General features: G+C 41.3%; 1 protein-coding gene across 2 annotated transcripts in view; it reads left to right on the top strand.

Annotated features, from left to right (window-relative positions):
- The first annotated feature begins 6,958 nt into the window (after positions 1-6,958).
- LOC131235721 (probable membrane-associated 30 kDa protein, chloroplastic) overlaps positions 6,959-23,983 on the top strand; it is a 30,739-nt gene continuing 13,714 nt past the window's right edge. Inside the window, exons 1-5 of one of the 2 annotated variants that reach the window (XM_058233041.1) lie at positions 6,959-7,217; positions 20,331-20,443; positions 20,567-20,677; positions 20,810-20,874; positions 20,961-21,042. In XM_058233041.1, coding sequence (XP_058089024.1) covers positions 7,091-7,217; positions 20,331-20,443; positions 20,567-20,677; positions 20,810-20,874; positions 20,961-21,042 — 498 coding nt within the window. In that variant the 5' untranslated portion in view covers positions 6,959-7,090. The remainder of the gene's footprint in view (positions 7,218-20,330; positions 20,444-20,566; positions 20,678-20,809; positions 20,875-20,960; positions 21,043-23,983) is intronic. The other variant, XM_058233040.1, reaches the window with a different exon arrangement.

Here is a 23,983-nt window from a genome sequence, read left to right as displayed (position 1 = left end):
AAATGAAGCAATCAGAGGGCTACGAAGTTAAAGGGGCAGAGAAAAAGGTTTGCAGGTTAATGAGGTCGTTGTACGGCCTGAAACAGTCGCCTAGGCAGTAGTATAAAATATTTGATTCTTTCATGGCGAGTCAGAAATTTACTCGAAGTGAATACGATCACTATGTCTATTACAAGACATTGAGTGATAGAAAATTCATCATCCTAGTACTATATGTTGATGATATATTGATCGCTTATCATGGTATGTCTGAAATAAATGTATTGAAAACTCGGTTATCAAGGACATTCAAGATGAAAGATCTGGGGGCTGCAAAGAGGGTTCTTGGCATAGATATTCATAGAGACAGGAAGAGGAGCAGGCTTTGGTTATCACAGGCAGAATACCTTGAAAATGTATTGATCAAGTATGGGATGGATCAGGCAAAGCCGGTGAGCGTTCCCCACGCGGCTCACTTGAAGCTTTCCTCAGAACAATGTCCTAAATCCAATGAGGAAAAGTAGGTTATGTCTCATGTGCCTTATTCGAATGTGATTGGCAGTTTAATGTATCCCATGGTCTATACAAGACCTGATATTTCACAGGCAGTCAATGTTGTGAGCAGATACATGTCAAACCCCGGCAAACAACATTGAGAAGCGGTGAAATGGCTACTTCGATACATTCGAGGTACAAAAGACTACGCGTTAACTTTTGTAAAGATAGGGACAAAGTTGGTAGGGTATGTGGATTCTGACTACGCAAACAGAATAGATTCCAGGAAGTCTACTTCAGGATACTCGTTTGTACTAGTGGGTAGAGCAATTAGTTGGATGTCGAAGCTTTAGTCCGTGGTGGTTCTTTTCACGACCGAAGCAGAATATATGATAGTGACGGAAGCGTTTAAAGAAGGTGTTTAGCTCAGAGGCATGATAAATCAGTTGGGACTTCAGCAGGAGGCCGTGGCGGTTAACTGTGATAGAAAGAGCGTTATCAATTTGGCTAAAAATTTTATTTATCACTCACGTACTAAACACATTGATGTTCATCACCACTTTATCCGACATGTGCTTGAGGAGGGAGGCGTAACACTAGAGAAGATTCATACCAACGTAAATCCAGCAGACATGCTCACCAAGATCATTCCTACAGAGAAGTTTAAGTTTTGTGCAACTTCTCTGGGCTTGGCGATGGTGTAAAAGAAGGACAGAGTGTGCACGAGAAGCGTTGATTGAAGCTACGATATGATGCAGAGATAAGAGAAGAGGAAAGCAAGCTACACAATTGAAAATTAAAGGCATGGTGGAGATTGTTTACAGATGCCTTTAATCTGGGATCTCTCGATGGGTCGGAGCGTCTGGCTCGACCGATCGAGTGGGCCGCTCGACTTTGGTGTCCGGGCCGCTCGACCAGTCGAGGGGATGGCTCGACCGGTCGAGGCCTTGGCTCGACTAGTCAAGGTTACGCAGATTCTTACGTAGATTCGGTGCGGATTGCGTAAATTTGAGGCGGTTTCACAAGGGTGCAAAAGGGAAGTTGCCTAAACTATAAATAGGGGTCCCTAGGGCTATTCTAATGTATTTAAAAGCTTTCTACAAGCTTTCCAAGGGTTCTGGGGTTATCAAAGGGTATAGCAAGGGTGAGATTCGAGATTATTCGAATTGGGTAAGTCCTCTCTCTTGTAATTTCTATTCATAGTGAATTTCTGTCACTTTGTGCCATGGTTTTTTCCCGCAAGGGTTTTCCACATTAAATCTTTGTGTTCTCTTGTGATTGTTTGTTGCTCTGGGATTGTTATCCTAGATCTAGATCTGTGTGATTCCGCAGCACAAATCCCTAACACTCCTATTGTTAGGCTTGTGATTGTCCCCATCAACAATTTCTCTAGGATTATTGTTTCTTCTGAATTGGCCATGTTGATCCCTTCCACATTTCATCCATAACCCATTTTTAGTTGGCTAGCGTTCATCATCTTTCTTCCTCGTTGGGCAAGGTTTAGGCCTTTCCCTACTTAAGTTAGGCTTTCTCCCTGGTCTGGAGTGTGGGTTTTTTCCATGTTTTGGAGTGTGGGATTCGTTCTTCTTTTGTCACCCCCATGATGGATGATCAACATTAAAGGTGGGGCCCACATGATAAACAGTCAACATCAAAGGTGGGGCCCACATGATGGGTAGTGAACATTAAAGGTGAACTCCACATGATGGACAATTAGTATTGATGGTGAGCCCACATAATGGATGGCCCACATCAAGGTGGGCCCTATATAATGAGCCATCCACATCAAAGGTTGGTTCCTAATGATGAATGGCCCACATCCAAGGCGAGCCCCACATGATGGATGACCCATATTGAAGGTGTGGCCCACATGATGGACGATCCACATCAAAAGTAGGCTTCACACGATGGGCAGTGGACATTGAAGGTGGGCACAACATGATGAATGACCCACATCAAGTGAGGCCCCACATAGCGGATGGTCCACATCAAAGGTCGGCCCTTAATGATGAATGACTCACATCTAAGGCGGGCCTTCATTGATGGACAACCAACATTGAAGGGGGCTCACACAATGGACGATCCACATTAAAGGTGGCTCCTCGTGCTGGATAATGATATTGAAGGTGGGCCCCACATGATGGATGACCCATATTAAGGTGGGCCTTATATGAGGATAGTTCACATCGAAGGTTGGCTATTAACGATGAATGACCCACATCCAAGGTGGGTAATAGATGATCCACTTCAAATTTTGGCCTTGAATGATTGATGTCCAATGTACAACATGACGGACTACCTCCTCCATGTAAAAGGTGTGCTCTGCATGATGGAAGACTCACATCCGATGTACAACATGATGGATAACCTCCTCTAAGGTAGGCCACATGATGGACAGACCACGTCAAGGGATGGCCTCATAAGGTGGATGGTCCACATTGAAGGTAGGCCCACACGATGGATGGTTTACATTGAAACGCAAGCAAAGCTGGGTCCAACATAATAACAGCCTACATAAAAATTGGCCCCATATAATGTTGTGTTTTCTAGAATAAAAATAAATTTCAAAAATAAAAGTTATTTTTAGAAAGTAAATAAATATATTAATTATTTAAACTTTCCATAAATAGTGTGTATAGCCAGTTGGTAAGAGAATGGGTTTTTGCTTATGCAACCAGGGTTCAAATCTCCTCGACGATGCGAAGCACTGTCCACGCACGCGCGCAGCGTGGGCTGCTTGGGCGCTTTATTAGGTGCACTTAGCACTTCGCGCAGGGAGCTGAGAGAGGCTTAGTCTTTTTGGCACTCGGTTCAAACTTTTTGGGCCATGGTACCCTAATGTTTTATTATCTTTTTTGTTGATTGAGAGTAATTGTGATATGATTGTACATGTGACACCTATGCCATGTGTCGCTTATGTGGATACAGTTTTTCCTGTTGGATAACTGCTTCTGTCTGAATGGGTACAGAAATAACTGTCATAAGACAAAGAATCATGTCCTTTCATGGAAGGCAATTATTTGCTGTGAATGGGTATAGATTTCTTGTCAGGAAGAAACCCATAACCTTTCAATTGATATAAATCCTGGATACTATAATTCAGAAGAAGATACTCTTAATCCTTAAGATTATATAATTTTCTGTGCAATTACTCTTGATCTGATCTCTTGCTGAGTTTTTTTCTGAACGTCTTAAGGCATATCGGTGTCAAAACTAGAAATCTGTTTAACACTTAAATGTGCAAATTTTGTGTTGAAAATCGGATTTAGAGTTCATTGTATTTTGAAGACAATTTGCAGATTTCCTTTATTTGCACTTGTTGGAACTTCCAGAAAAAGGGCAACAAATTTGTCTTGAGAAATTGACTATTCAAGTTGAGCCTTAAACTCGATAGATCTGATCATTTCGTTATCGTTTTCTTCTATCTTCCGTTGTGTACAAGAAACACTTATATTTCTAACATACAATGCTTGGGGGATATTAAGGGTGGACCAATCAAATAGTAGGGATAAGTAATTGTGTGATGTTGGAAAGCAACTCAACTTTTTTTACTGTTTAGCTGGGAAGCATACACGTGTACTTATTAGTTGAATAAGTAGAAACCACAGTGAGGGCGTGTTTGTTAACGCTGGAAATGTTCACTTAATATGGAATTCAGGAAGCGCTCCGTGAATATATTTTTTAAATCCAATATTGCCCTGTGACGTGACAAACAAAGATTTTACTATTTACCAAATGAACAACCAAACTTTTAACGTGTGATACTTTTCTGGGCTCACCATGATTTATGTGTTACATCCACACCATTCATCAACTTTTTTATATCATTCTAAAGCATGATCCCAAAAAATATGCACATCCAAAGTTCTAGTCAACCACAACACAAAAAATAGTGGGAATAAAATGACTACTGTTAAAACCTTCTTAAGGTCCACGACGAAGTTGCTTGCCATCTAACCTCTGCGTAAGGTTACACAGACTTGGATGAAGGGAAAACACAAAAGTCAACTTGATCAGTCTTTTGTGGCCCTAAGAAGTTTTCAACAATAGGCACTCAATTCCCATTATTGCATGTAGTGTTGCCTACATGAGCCTTAGATCTTCCTGAATTTTGGTATTATTCCCTAAAAAGAAATGGACAAATGGATGGACGATGTGGTTAAAACATATGTATCAAGGTAGAGCCCACAGAGCCCTAGACATGATTGTCTGTCTCTTAGTGGATCGCGATGGGACGGCACCGAATTCCCGCCCGGATTTGCTGGGGAAGCAGATTGTGTGGTGTGCTGCAGGCCAACTTGCATTTGTGTTGACGTCACCAAGTTTTGTGTGGCCCACCATGATGTATGTGCTATATCCACACCGTTCATCTATTTGGCGAGATTAGCATAGAGCATGAGCCTAAAAATGAGTCATATTAAAAGCTCAAGTGGACCATGCCACAAAAAAGGAATGGGGAAAATGATTCCCACCGTTGAAACATTCATAGGGCCCACCATTATGTTTATTTTCCATCCAAACTATTCATAAGGCCATACAGACCTGGATGAAGGGAAAAACCAAATATCAGACGGGTCCAAAACTTCTGTGACCCCCAAGAAGGTTTCAATGGTAGATGTTCAATCCCCATTGCTTTCTTAAGTGTGGTCCACTTGAGCTTTGGATTTGTCTCATTTTTGGGGTCAGGCCTTAAAATGTTCTCACCAAATGGATGGAAAATTTGGATGTTACATATACATATGGTGGGCCCGCTAAACTTGTTGATGTCAACACACAGATGAGGTCACCTAATTGGCTCCCCATGCAAATTGCCTACTTACGCTGCAGTAGGTAGGGGTGTACACGAACCGAGCTAGCTCGGTTAGCTCTCTTGACTCAGTTCGAAGCTGAGTTCGAGCTAATTTTTTGAGCTCGAAAATGAGTTCGAGCCGAGTTCGAGCTGGCCCCAACTTGACTCGACTTAGATCGAATCCAGCTCAAATCGAACTCGGATTGAACCAGTTAGGTGACTCGGTTACTTTGATATTGATGTTGCTCACCAAGTGTTTGATGAAATGGCTCAATGAAGTGTGGCCAGTGGCTGGTGGCAAGGAAGGTATGTACATGAAATAAATACCATTTTTCTTAGTTTTTATGTTGCTTAGAAGGTGTTTGATAAAATACATTGAAAACCACTGCTGCTATTTCCCATACAGTGGGATTTTGAAGGTGTAGTCCGGGTGTTTGTGGAAATGCTGCTCAGGCGAACTCAGCTCGATCTTGGCTCAAACTCGGCTCGAACTGGTCCGAGCTGCTGACTGAACCGAGCTGAGCTGGCCAGTCAGGCTTGAGAACCGAGCCGAGCCAAGTCAAGCTGAGGCCAACTCGACTTAGTTTGACTCGATGTGCACCCCTAGCAGTAGGGAGCAGGCTAGTGGACAGGGCCCCACTATGATGTATGTGTTTTATCCACGCTCTCCTTTTATTTTTCCAAATCATTTTATGACATGAGCCCAAAATTAAGACATCCAAATCTAAAGTGGACCGCACCGCAAGAAAACAATATTGATTGAACACCCATCATTAAAAACTTTCTAGGGCTGTGTGACCTGGATGAAGGGAAAACACAAGTATCAACTTCATCGAAAACTTTTGAGGTCCCTAAGAAGCTTTTAATGGTGGGTGTTCAATCACCACTCCCAGTGAGATTTGGACCTTCCTCATTTTTTGGATCATTCCCTAAAACGATATGGAAAAATGGATGGATGACGTGGATAAAACACATACATTATGGCGTGGGCTACACAACATGATCCAATAGCTGGGGGCTACAAACATCGTTGGTATGCAATTTGAATCCACTTTGGTGGGTGGGACCCCTGACTATGGGGCCATCGTAATGTTTGTGACTACATCCATGTTGTCCATTCGTAACGAAAGCTTATTCTTAGGCACAGTTAAAAATTTCTTGAGGCCTACAAAAGCTTTGGATTAAGATGATATTTGTGTGGTCTCTTTGTCTAGGTCTTTTTGACCTTATTAATAGGTTGGATGACAAATAAACATTTCGGTGGAATCCATGAAGTTTTTAATGGTATGGATTTAATCACGACTGTTTTCGGTGGGGACAATGGCAAATATGTCAAGTTAACATACTTTAGACATTTAGGACATTAGTTAACAAACAGGTTGTTCTGGACTTAATTTTATAATTGCATATTTAGACTTTAGATTCCGATTTCAGATTCAGGCTTCAGACTTCATATTTAACAAACAGACCTACGTAAGTCACCTGAATCAAGTTACGTTAAGTAACACACCTCCCAAACGAGGCGAGGCCTGGGTGCACTTCCTGGACGGGTTGGACGTTATTCGCATCGCACGTGGGCTCACAAATCTCGACTTCGAGGGCACTTTGGTAATTCCATCTCCATGGGATTTCCAGTCGTCCAGACATTATTTACCAAAATACGAATTCGTGAATGTGAGGAATTTTGCTGTAAAAATCGCAAAAAAGAGAGACTGACCCCACCTCCCTATCTTCTCTATACAACTCCACACAAAATCTCTAATAAACAGAGCCTATTTCTCTTCCATTCTCCTCTCAAAAATTCCAGAGGTGGTTCTGTTCTGCAAAATGGTAATGAAAGCTCCCATCAGTGGGATGAGCTTGGCAGCTTCTCCATCTTCTTCCTTGCAGGCCTCTTCCAATACCCTTGCTTTTTTTAGCAGACCCCTCAAATCGTCCTTCTTCAATGGTGGAGGTATGCCCTTTTGATAATTTCAGCTCCTTGTTTTGTCCCCCCCCCCCCCCTGCCTTTTTTTTCTTCTGCTCCTTGGGTGTAAGTGGAAATTGATATGGAAGTGGAAATTGAAAAAAAAAAAAAAAGGGTTGTGATTTTCTTGGAAGAGGTGCACTGGTGCTCCTTATTGTGAGCTTTCCTACAAGAACTGGACATGTTGGGCAACACTGCATGATCTCGACCGTTTACTGGGTGGGCCCTACGGTTGATTATCTGCTATTGGAAGGTGCTTCTGATTGCACGATCTTACCTGTCCGATTGATGATATACGAGTGGACGTTAGACAAGAACATTGTGGAGAGTCAGCATTGAGTGACCCTCCCCAATTAGTTGGGATCAGGTTTAGATGATGATGAATCAGCACTGAGTGAACCGCCTATTGGATGGGCAGGATCATCCAGTCCATCATGGTGGGCACACATGATGAATGGTCCGGATTGGTTTGCCTTTATGGCATGTGTGTTCTCAAAGGTGTTTGGCATTGTTTCAGTCTCATCGGGTTAGTTGCATTTGGAAGACTAGTGTAGTGTGGGTTCCATTTCATGGAATTATTATATAGAAAATGTGGAATTATATGATGAAATATCAGAGAACGTTGGTTGGTGTTTGCGATGAAATCGGATTGTGTACTGAGTAACTCAGTACGCTTTTATCGTACTGAGCAAACTCTGTTGGGCCCACCATGAATGTATGTGGTTTATCCACTCCGTCCATCCGTTTTTCCAGCTCATTTTAGGGGTCGGGACCAAAATTGAAGCATATACACACCACAAGAAATAGTGGAAATGATGTTTTCCACCATTGAAATGTTCCTATGGCCTAGAGTGATGTTTATTTGTCATCCAACATGTTCATAAGATCACAAAGACATGGATGAAGGGAAAACATAAATATCAGCTTGATACAAAACTTATGTGGCCCCCAAGAGATTCCCTTTAGAATTAGATCAATCCCTATACTAGATGGAAGTCCTACCTTCCATAGGTCCTATCTAATAATGTTTTTTAAGATCTAATTGACGGGTTGTGATTTAGTCTTGAATCTGAGCATAGTTAAATATTCGAATTCATTAAACTCGTGATTGATTAGCATTATTTTGTGCTTTAAATTGTTCTAGTTAATCTGTTGATGATTTCATTGCATCATTTGTCCTGCATCAAATTGTGGTATTAGAGCCTGGGTCTAGCATAAGACTCTCATGTTGCATCTATGTTAGGTTTTCATAATGCTGTGTCTAGGGTTAACAGTCTTCCCATTCTCATCAGAATGCATCTAGAGTCTTTAGATTCCCGGTTTATGTCCACTCGTACTGGGCATGATTTTGGTATGCACCCCACGATGAATTCGGAACAACTTGCCGAGGTTATCAATGCCATCATTAACCGTTTTGCGGCCATCGAGGCTCAAAATAAAATCATCAGTCACCAACTGACAGCCTTCAGGAATGAGACCCATACTCGCATGACCCAGTTGTAAGCTTTTCTCCTGGCAAACCCCGACAATGGGGAAGATGACCAATCTCAAGCGGGAAGTGAAGTTGGAGGACATGGAAGAGTCTGTGGCTGAGGTGTCGACCATGGTGAGGTGCGTACCCAGCCACCCCATGGAGAGTACTTAGACCACCATAATTCTGATGATTGGGTAATGAAGAGTGTGAAGATTGAGGCCCCGAACTATGATGGTCGCTTGGACCCCAAGGCCTTCCTCAATTGGCTTGCGGATATGGACAATTATTTTAAGTGGTACGATATGTCCGATCGTTGACGACTGGTCCGCCAAGATGAAGTTGGTGGGCCAAGCCAAGTTGTTTTGGACAAATATCAAGTGGAAGATAGAGAGGTCTGAAGATGATCCGTTATCACTATAGGCCAAGATAAAAGAGATCTTGAAGGAAAAGTAAATTCCTCTCTCTTACTGCCAGAAGCTTTTGGATCAATGGCAATCCTTTCGTCAAGGATCAATGTCCGTGATTGATTACATCGCCAAGTTTGATAAATATATGATGCGTTGTAACATCAATGAGGACCCGGTAATGACCCTTTTTCGTTTTAGGATGGGCCTCTGATCCGAGCTTCGGCGTGAGCTCATTCTTCATGGCATCAACACCCTAGAACATGCCTATCAAGTGGTGCAAGAACTTGAACGGTATCTGAAACCGCAATTCATGAGGCGATTCAACTCTTGTGAATCCAACATCAGTGCCACTCCCTAGGGAGCTAAGCCTAATCTTGGGAGTCAATCCAAAGCCCCAACTGGTACTCAACCCAACAACAGAGATGTGAGGGACAAATGTCTAGCTAGTACCAATTCGAGGGGAGGTGGGCACACGCGGTATTACAATTGCCAAGGATATGGTCTGTTAAACAACCAATTGATCTAAAGGCTCGAGCTTTTAGAGCAACTAGTTGTTTAACATGGTATCAGAGTGAATGGTCAAGTGTTCGAATCTTGGGAGCAACAAACATGCATCCGTTAATATATTCTCCCACGGGGGGCAAGCTCGGCCCGTTTATGGTGTGAGTGTGAGTGTGAGTGTCCCTCCTCCCGGCTCGTTCATGGTGTGAGTTGAGTGTTCCTCCACCCTTGCCCAGTATGTTCCCGTGCAGAGTTGTTGGAGTGTTACACACCATCCTCTAATGACTCTGATACCATATCAAATAACCACTTGATCTAAAGGCTTGAGCTTTTAAAGAAAGTGGTTGTTTAACATGGTATCAGAGCGGAAGGTCTTTTGCTCGAATCTCGGGAGCAACAAAATATGCCTTCCTAATATATTCTCCCACGGAGGACTATTTGTGGTGTGAGTTGTGAGTGTCCCTCCACCCTTGCCCAGTATGTTCTCGTGCAGAGTTCCACCCCGCACGTGCAAGAGAGTGTTAGAGTGTTAAAGTTCCTTCATATAAATTAATATGCTATCCTCTAATGGCTCAAGCTTTTAGAACAAGTGGTTGTTTGACATGGTCAATTCGTATACCAGTGCCCTATGAAAGAGCGAGGTAAAGCCCTCGTAATTGGTGAGTTTGATGAGGATGCGAATGATTAAGGTGATTGCGAAGAAGAATAGTAGCCCGAAATCATTGCCAGTGATGGCGAAGTTGAAGGAGTTGAGACTGTGCCACTTGCAGTTGTTAGATGCGTCTTAGCTCAGGTTAAAGAGTGATGATTGGCGCAGGAATTCAATTTTCAACACTCAAGTGTGGCGACAAAAAGTGCTAGGTGATAATTGATAATGGTAGTTGCAACAACGTGGTCTCCGCCAGTGTTCGAAATATCGGTATCATGTTACGTATCGCACCCTTGGGATACGGATACGTATCGGTTATCTCATGGGATATGTCGGTTGTATCGCATAATGTATTGTTGTTTTTGGAAACATGGAGAAACCTTGGGAAATTGGTCATATTTTTCAATGAAACTTCAACGATTGTTTAAAAAGACATCAATACACACTTATAAATCAAAACATCACAAAAAACAAGTGCGCATAATAGGTTTTCTCTGTATGGGGTCTTAATCTATGTGTTGTCTAACTAAATTGATGTAAGTATATTCAAAGTCTATTCATATAATTTATAAATGTAAGATGATGTGTGGAAACACAAGCAATACATTCAAAAGCAAAAAAAGAATCACTAGATCAGGTTACATACATGTTTGATTTTATGTTTGGACACAATGATTGCAATTGATTTGCGTGAAATCGGGAAATATTGTTTTTTTTTTTTCTTTCAATTTTTTGTAACTTGGCCCATGTCCTCCAAATTTAGAAAGCGAAACTTCCAATCCAAGCATAAAAAATCATGAATTTCTAACAGTTGGACACTGATTTAACATGATTTACAGAAAAAAAAGGATCGAAAATAAAAAATACTCACTGGATCAAACATGTGGGATATATCCCACTCCTTGTGCGTTTCGTATCGCATAGGTGGGATACATGATATATCATGGGATATATCGGCTGATATCGTCGATATTTAAAACACTGGTCTCCGCTAGTACTATAAATCGCTTGGGTTTGAAACTTGTTCCTCACCCTCAGCCCTATCGAGTTTCATGGGTTGATGCGTCATTAATGCTGGTTTCTTAGTGTTGTCTTATTCTCATTCAGTTTGTTTTCTACAATGACATGCTATGGTGTGATGTTTTGCCTATGGATGTAGGCCACATCATTTTGGGTAGACCTTGGTTGTATGACCGTGATGTGACACTATTTGGCCACTCAAATACGTGTTCATTTATGTATGAAGGTAAGATGATAAAGTTAAATCCCCTTTCGACCAAGAGCACATCAGATAAGAAAGATGATGTCAAGAAGAGTGATCCTAAAGATGTGAGGAAGTCCTAGACCAAGTGTCTCCACATAATAAACGCTAAAGAGTTTGAAAGGAAGACTAAAGTTGATTCAATGGTGTATGCCCTCGTGGCAAGGGAGGTCACACCCAAAGTTAGCATAGAGTTATCACCTAATGTGAGTCCGGTGTTGGAGTTTAGAGATGTTTTCCCAGATGACTTATCGGATGATCTTCCACCCATGCGAGACATTCAACATGCCATTGATTTTGTGCTTGGGTTGACTCTATCCAACCCTCCCCGCTACCGAATTAATCTCACGGAACATGCAGAGTTGAAGAGGCTAGTTGATGAGCTTCTTAGAAAATGGTTCATTCAGGAGAGTTTGAGTTCATGTACTGTGTCAACCCTCCTCACACTTAAGAAAGATGACACTTGGTGCATGTGCGTGGGCAATCGGGCCATCAACAAGATCACGGTCAAGTATCGGTTTCGTATACCGCGTCTTGACGACATGTTGAATATGATGGCCAGTACCATGATTTTTTTTCAAAATCGACCTCAAAAGCGGGTATCATCATATACGTATTTGCCCAAGAGATAAATGGAAGACGACCTTTAAGACGAAGGATGGGCCATACGAGTGATTAGTCATGCCTTTTGGCTTGACTGACGCTCTGAGTACATTCATGAGAGTGATGACCCAGGTGTTGAGGCCCTTTATGGGTAAGTTCCTGGTGGTATATTTTGACGACATCCTCATTTATAGTACCTCCAAGGAACAACATCTCTACCATTTGAGGTAAGTTTGCGGGGTCCTTAGGACAAAAATTATATGCCAACCTGAAGAAGTGTTCTTTCATGTCAGTCTCCCATAGGCCTTTAGAGTCTGCGGATACATTCGCACGCCATATCCATGATTTGCATAATGAGATTAGAAAACGAATTAATATGAGTAATGAAAAGTACAAGATATTTTCCTACTCTCATTGCAAGTTTAAAGAATTTCAAGTAGGTGACTATGTGATGGTTCATATAAGGCCGTAATGGTTTTCGCAAGGGGCCGTTAGGAAATTACAAGCCTGTAGTGCTGGTCCTTATAAGATATTGAGAAAATTAGGCTCTAATACGTATATTGTAGATCTTCCACCTGATATGGGCATTAGTTCTACATTCAATGTGAAGGATCTTGTGTCTTGTAAGAATCCAACAACTTCACCCTTTAGCCCTTGTTTCGACCCTCACATTGACCTAAATAGCTTTCCTGACTTGTCCCACAAACCATGGCCTTTGCCGGATCCTTCTTCCCAGGCCCAGCCTTGCCTCCTCTACCATCCATACCCAATAAAAGAGAAAAGATTGAAGATATCTTGGGTTCTACCAGACACGGAGGATACCAGAAGTATCTCGTTAGGTGGAAGAACATGCCGGACTCAGATTGTACGTGGATCACAAAGGCAAAGCTTCAGAGGTTAGATCTGGATCTCCTTGAGCATTACCGTAGCTTTATTTCGCCAGAGGCGAACTCTTCTAAACCGAGGGGAGTTGATGAGGACATCCGAGCACCAATCAGAGTACCAGAGGAGGAGAGCTCCCGTTTCTTTATGGCTAGGTGATGCATGTATGGGGCCCCGTGGACCCAATTTAATTGCATAGCCCGTTGAAGGCTCCACATATATGATTATGCATCCTTGAAGGCCCCACATTGGGAAGATGCATGTAGGCTACTTAGTTGGACCATTTCGACCGTTGGATCATCGTCTTTGGACATCTTGATCATGGGCCATGAAATAATTTAGTTTATTTAGTTTGTTTATATGTTTCGTTATTTTTTGTTGGTTTACCGTATAATTTTGTTGAGATTAGGGAGTTCTGACCAAATTTTATTTCATTAATCATCTTTATGTAATTTTTTTTAAAAGCTAGGAGCGTATTTTTGTAAAAAGTCTTTTTTGAAACTATAAAGACTTGGACATCCCCACCTTAGCTTATTATTGGATATGAAATTAAAAAAAAAAAATCACTTTCTCTTTGCTTAGAGATGAAGCAAAATCTCCCATGATTAGAGTGGTGTGAAGCCATGGAGTGATTCCATTTTATCTATCTTTCTTATTTTCTTCTTTCAAGGTAATATCTACACTTTTCTTTTCTTTTGTCTCCCTCTACTTTCCTCAATTTCTCTCAATCTTTCTCTACTCCTTTATTTTCTTTGTTTTCCCTAAAATCCATCCACAATCTCCTCCAAAATCCATCTAAACCTAGGCCTACTTACACTATAACACTGTACGGACCTCCACATGTGACCATACAACCGTACAGACAAGACCATACAGCTGTCCGTACGGCCAACCCATCTCCTCCCTATTTCCTTCTTCGATCCTTGCTCGCTTCTCTCTAAAATCCATAACCCTAAGCCTAAAACCTTCAAGTCCAATCTTAGAACCTAGATTTCCCAATACTCTAATCTTAAACCCTAACCCTAAATCGTCCTAAATCTCAAAACTCTAATTTCCAAATCCAAAATTCCCAAATCCCAAAACCCTAGTTCTTAAACCCTTTAACAAACTAAGAGATTCCCTTTAGGATTCAATCAATTCCTATGCTAGATGGAAGTCCTACCTTCCATAGGTCCTACCTAATCATCTTTTATAAGATCTAATCGACAGGTTAGTGATTTAGTCTTGAATCTGAGCATAGTTAAATATTTGAATTCATTAAGCTTGTGATTGATTAGCATTATTTTGTGCTATAAATTGTCTTAGTTAATCTGTTGATGATCTCATTGCATCATTCTAGGCTAGGCCATCTGTCCTGCATCACTCTGAATGTCAATCTTGGAAAATACTCGAGAGAGGTTGAGCATATATAAAATGTCCTCAAGTCTTGAGATAAAGAAAGTATACTTTACGGTGATTTTCTTGATGGCCTCACATTCGCCACGAACCATCTTTCTTCAGGATCCACATGGCAAGAACTGCTCATCAACTCATGCTCTTGTTGTCATCCCTTTCTGTAAGAGTTCTTCCACTTGTCTTCTCAACTCATGCTCATGTGCACGTATAAGGTGATGAGCAATATTTGGTAAATTGACGCCCATAACCAAATTTGCTTGGTGTTGAATGTCTCTCTTGGGGGAAGGTCAACTGGTAACTCTTCATGAGGAGGGTCTTGGAAATCTTCTAGGATATTTGTGTGAAACAACCCAACTTGCCAAACATTGTCGAACATTGTAACCTAGTAGTGTAAATTAAAGATGTATGGTTCCCTTTTTCACTTCTTCACTTTGATCTCGGGGATCTCTCTCCTGTCAAATCGGCATTTGGTTACAAATACTATGTGACCTTTATGGATGGTTGCACCTTAACCACCTAGGTCTAGGTTTTGAAGTCTAATGAGGAAGTTTTTTCTACCATTAAGATTTTTCATAAGATAGTCACAAATCAGTGTGTGTAATTTTTACTTTTTATTTTTTATTTTGTTTAAGATGAAGTTTGATGCAAAAAAATAAATAAATAAGTTTGTTGCAAAAATTAAAATCATACATTCTAATAATTCTGGAGATTGCATTCTATCTTTTTTCCAATCCCACTTGACAGAAAATGAAAAATCGAATCTCAACTTCATTCCCTTTTACTCCTCAATAGAATGGAATAGCTGAGATAAAAAAGCATGCATCTCCTAGAAGTAGCTCGTGTACCTCTTTTGGAGATGAATGTTCTGAAGTGTTCAGATAAATCCCCTTTTTTTAATACCCCTCCAAGGTGTAGGGGTGTGTGTGTGTGTGTGTGTGTGTGTGTGTGTGGGTGGGCGTGCATGTGTGTGTGTGTGTTTCCTATCATTCATCATGACAAGTTGGACGCCAAAGAGGGATACAAGTTCTATTGTCAGGGGGAGGGGGTCCTCGGCAAACAATTCGTTTCAATGGATGTCACATTTTTTAAGGATGTCCCCTTCTATATATTCATCTTATATCCTCCTAGGTGAACTAGATGCAACCTCATCGTTTGCTACCTGCTGGAACAAATTCCTTTTCTGCTATTCTTTGATCTTCATTGTGAGTTGATGAGCATTTCAACCTTTTAGACAAGGTGGATGCACTTGGTCCTGAATTGGCACACACAGCTCATTGATATACCATACAATGGACTACTCGGCTGTCTCCTTAGAGTGATTTTGGGCCAACATCTGGTAAAATTCCTTTGTGTACTCATGTATGGACCTGGTCTCTGGATGTAGTTGGTGGGGTTGTGAGAATAAAGATCGCGTGTATTCATTGGTAGGAATCGACAATGTGATTGATCCTTCATCTTTTCCGAAGATCTGATTTTTGTTTTCCTTTCCCAAATCAATGCCTTTCTGCCTAAACTTTTATCCATTGAAAAGCAAATTCCACCTCATAAAATGGTATGATGTGTGCAAGCGGACTGAGGAAGGGGGCGTGGGGATAAAGAAAGTTGGAGCCATGAACAAGGTCCTATTGGGAAAATGGTATTGGAGATTTGGCAAGGAGGAAAGTTTGTGGAAGTAATAGCTAGGAAGTACAATGTTACGGAAAGGGGGTGGTGGATGAAGAAGTCATGTTTGTACAAGGCGATGGGGTTTTCTGTGGGAGGTGGAAGGGTTAGGTTCCAGAAGGATGTGCGGTTGGGGGGGAGGGGGGAGAAGGTTGCAAGATGATTTCCCGAGGCTGGCTTCAGTTTCCATGGATTTGGAAATTCCTATAGCTCAATGATTTTTGTCTCTCGGCTTTGGAGGAGTGTGGCTCCCCCTTTGTTGAAGGAACTTGCTAGAGGAGGTGGAGGAATTCATATGTTTGTAGCAACTCTCCGAGTTAGTGCTTTCTTCAGATCCAGATTCGTTGGTGTGGCTTGGGGATGAGTCTGGGTGCTTTTTCGTGCAATCCTTCTACATGATGCTTAGGGCGTGTATGGCCAGACCAATCCCATCAGATTAGGAGGGATGGAATGGAATTTAATGTAATGATGGTGGTGTCAATGTTTGTCCCCTGATCCCATGGGTTTGGGATAGCCCATGGGATACACCGCAGAGTGTTTGGACTGTCACTAATGGATGGCTTTGCATCTCCACTGCTTCTCGTGGTGTGCCCCACTCACTGATGGATATCTGCCTCAAAATAAGTTTATGGTTAAATGTAGGCTGGTGAAAATGATGGACGAAGTGGATATCTCATTGATATCTCGGTGGGCCCCACATAGCGATGAAAACATGCATCCCGGGATTGGCAGGATCTGGGCGGCGTTTACGAGGGCGCAGTGGATGAAATACATCCCCGCCATCCCAAACAGCAGACAGGATGGGATGGCGCGGGATAACCCTCCTAATCCCACCTAATTCCATCCCTCTTGACTGTCCAAACACGCCCTTAGTGGGTACCCTTTGGAAGCGGTTAGCAACTTAGCATGCACACATTGTATCTTTGGTCCTATGGATCCCCCCCAAAGGTAGTTGCTTTTACATGGCTTGTGGGGTGGAACAAAGTGCTAATGATCGATAATTTGCGGAAGAGGGGATGGTCCTTGGCAATGTTTAATCGCTTTGTTAGTGGAGTGAGTTGTTGGACCATTTTCTTTGTCCATTGCTTGTTTGCTAGGGGGGTTTTGGAGAGGTTCTTGGGAATGTTTGGGATGGCTTAGGTGATGCTGAAGTCTATGACAGATTTATTTTGGTTGTGGCAAGGGGGTGGAGTTGCCAAGAGAGGTAGGAGAATATGGAGGTTGGGTTTGCTTGCCAGAGTGTGGATGCTATGGGGAAATAGGAATTGTAATCTAAGTGGGAATGTTCCAGGGGTTTTCAATAGGGAAAAAATGATATAATAGAATGAGCTTCGTTATCATCCACTTGCGTGGTTGTGATCTCTCTTGTAGCAGTTGGGTCGGCTTGTGATTCTTTGGTCTTTTGGATGGTCATTCAATAAAACCGTAACCTTTCAAAAAAAAAGAAGAAGATAATTATAATAAAAATAAATTAAAAAACCTATCTATTGAAGTAGAGCAATGCCCTTTAGTTTCACTGCAAAGAACTTCACTTTCCCATCATCCGGCATATCTTTAAAGAATTGGTTAATACTTCCCATCCAATCAATGAACTTGCCAGGCTGCAATCTTCCACGAAATTCACCTGCTTTGACATGGGCTCCAAAATCTCTGTTCTTTTATAAGGTACGAATAACCGATCCTTTACCATTCACCCCCAATTCTGACATCAAGTTGAACTCCTCTATCTTGCCACCTCCCCCAGCATCCTTAGATAGATGTGGCCGCGATTGTGATCAGACTTATGATTAATAGCATTGTCTGTACCTGTTGGTGATAGTTTTGCTCCCTCATGAGTTTATCACTGTTCCACTAGTTGCATTATTATATCGTTGTCTGCTGTTGGAGATGTTGGAACGCGTCCTGCCTGCCTCTTCCTCCTCTACATCTACCATGTGTGACGTGTCCCACGTGCAGCCATCACAACAGCAATTACATGATTGTTCTCTATGGTCCAGCAAGGATCTCCTAGATCAACTTGCTCTAATACCACTTTGATATCACGTGACACAAATAACCAACGTATCTCAGGTGTATACGGGACAGTACAAGAGGTTTAGACTTTAGACTGTTGAATTTTACCAGCCTGTAAACATTCTCACCCCGTCTGCTTAATAAAAATAGTCCAAAATAACAATATAGCTATTCTCTTAGCACAAATTCACGATTTGTAATCAGAAATCACCAAACAAATCAAAGGAGACCCACAAGGGCAACGAAATACCTTGCTTTGGCAGAATAGCACCATAGAATACTCTAAACAACATCTTGGAGCATGAGATTTAACAAGAAGTAAACTATAAGAGGGATGGACAAGCTCAACCCTAGAAATGAGTCTCCGAAGATCTTTAGTTTTCAAAGAGAGGAAAAAAGTCCCAAAGCCACACATCCCTCGTTTATGTGTTTGTTTAGTAGTTGAACCTTAATGAAGGGTAACCATCTTATTTAAATTACCAAATGGTGAGGTTTTGTCACCAAGCCAATCTTTGCCTGCTACTCAAATAAGAGGGCTCCTTTTGTCAGGCCTTTGATCAAATCTTTACTGTCAGTGTGTCATGTATGACCCGACAGCCAATTGATGCGATCTCTTCACAAATATGCAGCTCTCTGCATGTAAATGACATCCAACAGCTCCCAATCAGAATATGAATCTGTTTCAAATCAAAGTGGCATGTTTTGTTATTGGCTTTATAAATCAGAAGGATGTAGGGATTGAGAGAATGCCTCTAATATAATTGAATTTTGATGAAGTGGCAATATGCCTCGGGGGTGTTATATGGGTGTTATATGGGTGCCAAATATGTCAATAAAACTCAAGGAGAAATTTTGTAACACTGTTATTCAACTGGCTATGCTTCGTGGAAGTAGTGCTGGGCAATTATGTCAATAAAACTGATGGAGAAATTTTGTAACGCCATTATTCAACTGGCTATGCTTGGTGGAAGCAATGTTGGGCAATTATGAAGCAATACGAGTAGAGAATGATCGTTGGAGAGATGAGGATGCTAATATGGATGTATGAGGTGACTGTGAAGGATAGAATCAGAATGAAGGTCATAAAAGCAGCCCATGTGCAAAATGGCAATATACCTGTGGATTGCTATGTGAGTGCTGTGTATGTCAGTAAAATTCAAGTAGAAAATTTGGGCCACAAATGTTTCAACGGTGGATGTCATTATCCTCACTGTTTCCTATGGTGCGGTTCACTTGAGCGTTGGATCTGCTTCAATTTAAGACTCATGCCTAAATGAGCTGGAAAAAAAACGGACAGATGGCGTGGATAAAACACATACATCACGGTGGGGCCCACAAAGTCTTGCCACCATGGAGGTGGGTGGTGACCAGGTCACCACTCAATTGGCATTCACATCTATAATGGTTCCCACGATCTGAACGGTCTAACTTTATCGTGCAGGTCCCAACATGTAGAACATTTTGAGCGCCTGACCATCCCCAGTGAGGTGTCAGAATACATAACACTATGGAATTTCAACAGTGTGTTTTACTGTTATTCAACTGGCTATGCTATGTGGAGTAGTGTTGGCAGTTATGAAACAATGTGAGTAATGAACTAATGATTATTGGAGAGATGAAGATGCTAAGATGAATGTGCGGAATGACTAAGAAGGGCAGAATCAAGAATGAGGTCGTAGAAGCAGCCCATGAGTAAGCCTAATAGGAGGATGGAGAATAGAATGAAATCATTTGGCCATGTGCTAAGAAAACTGGAGGTGGTTCAAGGAGGTGAACTTTGGTAGGGATGAAGGGCTCTTAAGGTGGATGATGGGAAGACCCATGAGGACTGGGATCGAGGTGGTGAGCAGGGGTATGGAAGCTTGTTCACTTACTAAAGATAGGGCCTTAGATTCACTAAAACTGTAATTTTGGTGAAATAGGATAGATTTACTAAAACTGTAATTTTGGTGAAATAGGATAGATTTACTAAAACCGTAATTTTGGTGAAATAGGATTCATAAAGCTGACCTCAAATAGTTGGAACTAGGCTACAAAGAAACTCAGAAAATATACAGATTGGTTTTCTATGAACATACATGTCGATGTGTATCTGGCACCACAATTTTCGTAAGTGGTGTGCCTTGGTTACCAAGGATGATGAACCAACGTTCTATTTCTATTGAAAGATACATGATACTGTTCCTTTGCTTTTTATTTGAACCGTTGACTTACAAGAACTTAGGAGATTTTGCAACATGTTTCTTGTTTGTAGTGGGAGCTCTAAAGGCTACAGGGGTAGCCATTTCGAACAGAACAAGGTGCAATGGTGGGGGTGCACTTGGTGCCCAAATGAACCTTTTTGACCGGTTTGCTAGAGTTATTAAGGTGACATGTAGGGCAGGCATTTTCATGAGATCATTTTATTGTACTATACATTGCTTGCAGCTTTGATTTTTCAATTCATTTTCTTACTAACAATACAATTTAGTATCTCTCTCCTAAGTGTAGTCATATGCAAATGCGATCATAAGTTCTGTAGAAGACCCAGAAAAGATCTTGGAGCAAACCGTGCTTGAAATGAATGATGACTTGACAAAGATGCGTCAGGCCACTGCACAGGTACTTTTCATATTTTCTTTGGCACTACTAGATACCCCACGTGCAACATAGCTCACACATCAGTGCTGATTTCTCTTGCTAGTTTTCACTATTTCTATATTCAAAATTGCAATTTCTTTGTTCTTTTTTAAGGTTTTAGCATCTCAGAAGCGGTTGGAAAACAAATACAAAGCTGCACAGCAAGCTTCCGATGAATGGTAACACTGCATCATAGTGTTAAGTGTGCGAGATCTAGGAATATTGGTTTTCATGTAATCCTATCTTTAATTTTATTTAAGAATAGGTACCGCAAGGCACAACTTGCACTTGAGAAAGGACAAGAGGATCTTGCTCGTGAAGCTCTCAATAGGCGTAAATCTTATGCTGTAAGTATTTCTCATATAGGACAAAAAAAATGGTGGTTCAGTTTAATATCGTGGTGGACAATGGATTTTCCCCCCCCTCTTACACACAATGTTGGCGAGAAACTTGCATGGGCATTTTGCTTGCTCTTGTAACTCAGTTTATTCCAATTTTGTGGAAATATCTTATTCAAGTGTTTAGCATGGCTGATCAACTTATGCGTAGCTTTTACCTGGAATCTGGAGTCACTAATATTGAGAAAAGCTTTGATACTTTGGCAGAGTGTGATGATGGATGATATGCAGGCATTAAAATTACGTAGAAATTGCATGCGTGGCATACAAATAAGTCAAATTAAAGTGTCCAAATCATGGACCCCAGTTTAGATGCACCATGAACCAAAAGTTAAGTTTATTTGATTATCTGACTATAAGATTGGTTAAAAGTAAAAACTGAAAAAATATGCAATGGTCCTATTTCAACAAACAATATCCATGGATCTGAGGTTAGGATTGTTCATTCGGAGTGTAACTTGGGCAACAATGGATTCCATAGTTTAGCTGGTTTAGTTTGAGATAGTGTATGCCAATTGTATCATTTTTGAGTGCCCAAGTGTTAAGCGTCATTTACTGCCTAATTTTCATATAACTCCCCACAATATTCTTGCATGTTAGGCCCCACGTACGTTTTTTCTTCAAATCGTAGTGCAACACTTCCAGATAAGAAGAAAGGAGCTTCAGAAGGCCCTTTCTTTTTGTAAAAAGAATGGGTGGAAGCTTCGATTTCTTTGCTTCTTTTTCAGGCTTTGAGGGCGGGTGTGTATTGGTGTTTTTTCCTTTGGTGTTCATTTGTGTATTTGTATTTTTAGGCTGCAACCTTTTTCTTTTTTTTATGGAATAACAGTTAAAAAGAGAAAAAAGAAGAAGACCACTTCCAGTTTTGTTTCATTCCCTATGCCTCATTATATGCTCCCCACTTATCCTTTCCCTCGGGATCTTTCTGAGACCTTGGTTTTGTCAAACAACCACTTGATCTAAATTCTCAATCCATTAGAGGATGTTGTATCAATGTATATCAAGGGATTTTAGCCCCCCCCCCCTTGGGAGAGTATATTACCGAGGCATATTTGTTACTTTCGAGATTCGAACACTTGACCTTCTGCTCGATACAATGTCATTTGAGCACAATCATCAATAAATGTGACAAAATACTTATATCCAAAAAGAGATAACAGGAACAGGCCCTAGACATTAGAGTGGTCAAGCTCAAAAGGCCTACATTTCCTGTCAGATGAACTAGGAGGGAAGACAGTCCGGTGATGTCTGGAGAACATGTCTCACAATATAAGGTTTTAGATACAAAGATTGAAGGAAATAAAAGCTTTAATCTAGACAAGGATAGGTGCCCTAAGCGACAATGCCAGCTGGACACAGACTTCCTATCTAAGGATAAAGCAATAGTTCCTATGACAGGTGCATCATCTAGGAAGTAAATGTCGTCACGTTCATGGCCCCCACCAAACATCCGCTTCTTTTGGAGGTCCTAAAACACACAATGAGAGGGAAAGAATGTTACAAAATAATTCAAGGATTTCGTAAGAGAACTAACGGATAGTAGATTGAGAGGAAAACCAGGAACATGTAGAACCGATGACAAATGCAAGGAGGAAGAAAGCTTCATGGTACCAATCCCAGATATAAGGGTTTGGTTTCCATCCACAACAGTGACAAAATGTGACTGATTAGAAGGAAGGTAAGAATTAAACAGGTGAGGCTTACCAGTCATGTGAGAGGTGGCTCTAGAGTTAATGATCTAGGACGAAGGAGACGAGAATACATGGAGAACAGTACTTGACTGGGCTACAACGGCTTTGGAAACATCATGATTATTACGAATTTGGAGTCTCATGAAGGAATCATAGATCTCTCAAGAGACGAGGACAGTATCACCTGAAGGAGACTTCCCTTGATGTTCTCCAAGTGTAGGTTGTGAAGCTGGATTAACGTCAGAAGGTACATTACTAGCCAAAGAGGTACTCGCAAGTTTCCAACACCGATCAATAGAATGATTTGTGCCCCCACAACAAATGCAACTGCGAGATGCATCACAGCCGCGTCCACATCCACTTCGGCCACGGTAGCCACCACGATTGATAGCACGACCCCGGGCTTGATTGCTATACCCGAAGTTATGGGCACACCTAGGTGTTCTAGATGCATGATTGAAAGAAGATTGTTCACTAACTGCGTATGCATAATTATCAGATAATACGGAGGTTGATGTGGATGAGGTAGCAACACACTGGACCATATCATAAATTGTTGTCAAAGGGGGAAGAGGATCCATCACAATAATCTACTCACGAACACCTTTATATTCAGAGTTAAGACTAGAAAGAAACTGCATGCTTTGGGTTTCTTCCCATTGTTTACAAACAAGATCATAATCTTTTTTGGACATGGACGAAAGAGGATGATAGAGATCCAACTCATCCTACATACCTCGAAGGGCAAAAAAGTGCTCCTTTAAAGATCGGGAATCCTATTGAAACTCACTAATATCTGAAATCAACTTAAAAACTCTTGATAAATTCCTTGCTTGTGAATACATGTCATGTAGGGTATCTCTCTCTCTCTCTCTCTCTCTCTCTCTCTCTCTCTCTCTCTTTGCAGAAGTTAGAAACAAAACAGAGTTACTGATAGACGGATCCATACTGTTAAGTGACCAAGCCATTACTTGGTAGTTCTCCTTGGTCCAAGTTTTGCAATGTCCATATGTAGGGTCTAGAGCATTATCTAATATGTAGGTGAGTCTATCTCTTCCTCCCAAAAATAATTTCACGGATTGAGCCCACTGTAAATAATTATTACCATTCAACTTGACAGTTGTAATCAACAATGGGTGCAAATCCAAAGACCCTGCACCAGATCTGGAAGAACTTTTGTCATCCATATGATCCACAAA

This window comes from Magnolia sinica, chromosome 19 (assembly GCF_029962835.1).
Source record: "Magnolia sinica isolate HGM2019 chromosome 19, MsV1, whole genome shotgun sequence".
Classification (NCBI taxonomy): Eukaryota; Viridiplantae; Streptophyta; class Magnoliopsida; order Magnoliales; family Magnoliaceae; genus Magnolia; species Magnolia sinica.
Note: the sequence above shows the minus strand (reverse complement) of the source record. Positions and strands in the feature narration are given on the sequence as shown.